At 56.1% G+C, this 4,951-nt stretch overlaps 1 protein-coding gene across 1 annotated transcript; it reads left to right on the forward strand.

The window, feature by feature from the left end:
* LRRC14B (leucine rich repeat containing 14B) lies at window positions 1-3,081 on the forward strand. The gene is made up of 2 exons (XM_006140110.3): window positions 1-949; window positions 2,043-3,081. The coding sequence occupies exons 1-2, from the start codon at window positions 60-62 to the stop codon at window positions 2,683-2,685; spliced, it is 1,533 nt and encodes a 510-aa protein (XP_006140172.1). The 5' UTR covers window positions 1-59; the 3' UTR covers window positions 2,686-3,081.
* The last annotated feature ends 1,870 nt before the right edge of the window (window positions 3,082-4,951 follow it).

Consider the following 4,951-nt stretch of genomic DNA (forward strand, 5'->3'; position numbering starts at 1 on the left):
CGCAGGCCTTGGGGAGAGTCGTGAGCGAAGAGGGCTGTCCTGCCTTGGCTGAGGACACAATGAGGTCGCTCTGCTCCATTTCTGCTGAAGCCCTGGTGTCTCACCCCCGGGGGGCCCAACAGAGCCTGGACAGTGTGGCCCACAATCTCTACCCACTCTTGTTCAGAGCCAGCTTCCTCCTGGAGCAGGCGGAGGTGACCCGTGCTTTGGTAGGACGATGGCCGCTAGAGGAGTTCCGGCTGGGCGTGCTGCTGGGGCCCAGTGCCGAGTACCCTGAGGACTTGCGTGACCGGGCCTGCAGGGCCTGCCTAGAGGCCTGTGTGCGTGGCCTTGCAGACTGTGTGCTGCAGGGTGGGAGCCACCGGCGACTGCAGGTGGCCGACCTCACAGGCATCCGAGATGTGCAGGTACAGCAGTGCCCCTGCGGAAGGACACTAGGCCGCTGGGGCCGCACCGAGCTGCTGGCTAGGACCTGTTGCGAGCTGCAGGCAGAACCCCAGAGGGCCGCGCATCCCGTGGAGGTGCTTGCTGACCTCTTTGTCACCAATGGCAACTTCGAGACAGTGGTGCAGGCCCTGCAGCCAATAGGCCCAGCCCCGCTGCGGCTGCACTGCCCCTCTTTCCGGGCAGACAGCCTGAGTCCCGGCCAGCTCCTGCGTGTGCTGCGCCTGGCCGGGCCAGGCACCCTGCGCAAGCTCGAGGTGGTGCACAACGTGCGGCTGCATGCTGGCCACGTACAGCAGCTGCTGACCCAGGTGGGCTTCCCTCAGCTGGCCTCACTCACCCTGCCCACCAAGGCCTTCGATGCACCCCCTGCCTATGCCCCAACTCCCGAGGGTGAGGATCCCCTCCTGGCCTCTATCGCCTGGGAGCTTGGCCAGATGACCCAGCTCACAGAGCTGAGCGTGGCCTTCTCCACACTGACTGGAAAGATCAAGACCCTGCTCAGGTGAGTCTCGGGAGCACAGAGCCTTGGGGGCCCCTTGCAGGGGCAAGTGAGGATGTGCTGTGGGAGGTACTGGTGGGTGGGACCTGCTCTTCCTCTCTCAGAGCAGCAGGAGGAGGTAGCTCCAGAAGTGTCCTGGGAGAGGCAACCATGAAAGACCCGATGGGTGTGTGTGACAGGAGAGGGCGACTGCTTTCACTCAGCAAAATATGCTAATCAGCAACCAAACCAGAGAGAACCTTGTAACTAGTTACCCCAACACTTGGGCTTAAAATAAAAGCATTCTCTTCGGTCAGGAACCTGGCCAGGCTCGCTTGAGCCTCCTCAGGCAGAGTGTGCCTTCTCACAAGGTCTGGGTACAGTGTGGACAGTGTCCTGGAGCCCTCCCTTGGAGGACCCTGGGCCACAGCAGGGAGCCACCCCACAGACCCACAGCAATTAGGTCAGACCTTGGTGTGTGGAGACCAGTCAGGACCTCTGCAGGCTACTAGTGAGCCTACAGCTGGACTTAGACAACTCTAAGATCCCTTGGCTCTAAAATTGTGTGGCTCCTGTCTTCCTCTGTATGAAATGGTGTTTTATTTCTTGCTAATTCACACTGCTATTTCACTGCCCTGTAGCAAGCTTGCTGAGCAGACAGCCTTGACAGGTTCTGACATGCAACACAAACATTTATTCACATTTGTTAATAGCACGAGCAGTCATTTTAGGTGCTGAAGACAAAGTATACACCAGCCCTTGGAGTAGGCAGACTTCCTCATGTGTGGGCCTGGGTACCATGGGCCTAGTCTCTGCGAGCCTGGTCACCTGTGGGCCTAGTCATCCGTGGACCTAGTGGCAGCACAGAGCAGTCAATCAAATTTATTATGGGCACCAACTTCCAAATTAAAACATAATTTCAACTTGTCACAAACTATTATGCTTCTGTTGATCTGTCAACTAGTTAAAAATATAAAAGCCATTCTTAACTCACAGGCTGTATGAGATCAGGCAGCGCCCTGATCTGCCTGGTAGGCTGTGGACAGATGTTGCCATTTACTGCTCCCTCCCACTCTGCCCTGGGTCCCCCTCACCTATGCTGTCCCCTCCCCTGCAGCCCCCTAAGGACCCCACTGCGAGTGCTGGACCTGGCCAACTGCGCCCTGAACCATGCGGACATGGCCTTCTTGGCAAGCTGTGTCCACGCCACCCACCTGGAGGTGCTGGACCTCAGTGGACACAACCTGGTTAACCTGTATCCTGCAACCTTCTTCAGGCTTCTCAGCCAGGCTGCCCCAACACTGCGGGTTCTCACCCTGGAGGAGTGTGGGATCTCGGACACACACGTCAGTATGATGGCCCTGGGTCTAAGCCACTGCTTCAAGCTCCAGGAGCTCAAGTTTCTGGGGAACCCGTTGTCAGCCCGTGCCCTGCGGCGCCTCTTCGTGGTGCTCTGTGAGCTTCCTAAGCTGCGAAGCATTGAGTTCCCAGTGCCAAAAGACTGTTACCCCGAAGGCACCTACCCCCAGGATGAGCCGGCCATGTCCAAATTTGACCAGCAGAAGTACAACATGATTGCCGAAGAGTTGCGTGCGGTGCTGCTGCGGGCCGACCGGGGGGACATCCAGGCCTCCACGCCCCTCTCTGGAAGTTTTGACCCAGACATTCAAGAAACAAGCAACGAGCTTGGTTCTTTCTTGCTGCAAGCTTTCAAAACTGCTCTAGAAAACTTTTCCAGAGCGCTAAAACAAATGGAGTAGGTCTTCAACCTGTGCCCATGGCAGGTCTTGCATCTCTGCCTGCTCAGTGCCCTGGGACCAGGGCTTAGGCCAAGCATTCATAACCAGCAGCACCACCAACAAAAGCATTTCTTAGTTGAGAAGTGTAGGCGTTTCTGTTAGGCGCTATGGAAGAGGAAGCCAGAAGATGTGACATGAGACCCCCTTAGTTAGGAGCAAAACCACAAAGGGGTCCACAGAAGCACCCAGCACAGTGGTGGAAAAGCAAGGCTGGCTGCCCTGACCATCCTGTGTTCAGGTACCAGGGCAAGAAGCAGGCTGCAGCAGGAGCAGATATGACTGCTCCACCGCAGTGAGTGGAGAAGAGGGGAGGGGAGCAGAGCAGAGAGGAAAGGAGGAGAGGGGAGGAGAAAAAAGGGGAAGAGAGGGAAGAAGAGAGGGGAGGGAGAGGAGAGGAGGGGGAGGAGAAGAGAGGAGGAGAGGACTGGGATGGGAGGAGAGGAGGGGGAAGAGAAGAGAGGGAAGAGGACAGGGGAGGAGAGGTGAGGGGACTTGTTCACTCTAATGCACCTGCTGACCCTTGAGTGACCTTGGCCCAGGACTTTCATTCTCTTTCCGAGGGGAGGGGAGGGGAAGAGAGGGGGGAGGACAGGGGAGGGGAGGACAGAGGAGGGGAGGGCAGAGGAGAGGAGGAGAAGAGAGGGGAGAGGACAGGAGAGAAGACAGGGGAGGGGAGAAGAGAGGGGAGAGAACAGGAGAGGAGAAGACAGTGGAGGGGAGGACAGGGGAGGGGAGAAGAGAAGGGAGAGGATAGAAGACAGGGGAGGGGGAGGGGGAGGACAGAACCACACAAGCTTATAGAAGATAACAAGAACCCTATAAAAACAACCAGCTGAGAAGAGAGACTGTAAAAACGTAAACCAGACCCGTTTACCCAGGAGGCTCAGCACGCCTCACTGCCCCGGCTGCAGGGCTGATGCTGACACGATGTCTGCCGTGTGGCCATGGCTGTCTGTGGTTTGTCCCCTTGCTTCCTCTGGTGACCATGAGGAGCACTGCAGTAGAAGAGCTGCCTGCAGAGAGGGTGTCTGAGGCTGGAGGGGTAGTCCGCTCCTCAGCCCCCCAGCGCTCACCACCATTTGCTTGACTTTCCCAGACCACAAGCACCCCAAAGCTTCCTGCTCAGGCCAAGGGGGGCTCCTGCAGATGGTTCCTATGATGCCTGGACTTGGAGAGCACTGAGTGGAACTAATGGTCTCTGAGGAAGATGAACTTGGACTTGGTTTTCACAAAAATTTAATGTGAATTGTTGCAGTTTAGAATGACTAAATGCTGTGAAATAGAACTGTGATGTTTTAGTACAATTCACATTTCACAAAAGGACGATAGGCTGAAAATAAAATGTTTCCTCAGAGACCAGTGCTTGATGTGATCCCAGCTTCTGCAGAGACCATCTGACCACTTGCCAAGAATGTCTGGGTGGTCCAGTTTCATATTACTCCTCCCCAAGTGTGTCTCTATCCAGGTACTCCTTGGCCTCCCACCCGTGTGTCTATCTAGGTGTTCCCTGCCTCCCCAACGTGTGTGCCTATTGAAGTGCTCCTTGTCCTCCCCCTCAGGTGCATCTCTATCCAGGCGCTCTTGTCTCCTCTCCCCAGGTGTCCATGGCTAGGTGCCCCTGCCCCCTTCCAGCTGTCTTTCTATCTGGGCTCCTTGCTCCCTCCTTAGGTATGTACCTATCCAGGTGTTCCTTGTCCACTTTCCCCAAGTGAGTGTCCATCCAGGTGCTCCCTACCCCCTCCGGGGTTTCCCTGTCCTCCCCCCCCAGGGTTGCCTCTCCAGAGGCTCCTTTCCCCCCCCCCCCGGTGTGTATCTGTATACCATCCAGGTACTCTCTATACCATCTTCGCAGGTGCTCAAGGGGCTCATCGTCATCAGGTTAAGGCCCTGGCCATTTTTTTTTTTTCTTTTTGAGAGCGATATTTTTGCTATAGGGCAATGTGAACTTCCCAAAGAGACAGAAAGCAAGAAATCACCCCCCAGGGGAGATGGACACGCTGCAATCCCTTCTCCTTCATTCGCCTCTCAGGATCTTGGGCACGCACACACACTCAGCATGAGTTTTAAGTCACCGGGTCCAGGACTCAAACTGCGTTTGACTACATGGGAGTCCAGTGATTTAACTATTATGCCAACTGCTGGTCCAGCCCTGGCCATTCTTACAGTCTAGGTTCTGCATCCCCAGCTGACCTCTCTCTGCTGAGACAGGCAACCAATCCCTTTTCCC

Source organism: Tupaia chinensis, unplaced genomic scaffold, assembly GCF_000334495.1.
Source record: "Tupaia chinensis unplaced genomic scaffold, TupChi_1.0 Scaffold000020_1, whole genome shotgun sequence".
In the NCBI taxonomy this organism is placed as follows: Eukaryota; Metazoa; Chordata; class Mammalia; order Scandentia; family Tupaiidae; genus Tupaia; species Tupaia belangeri.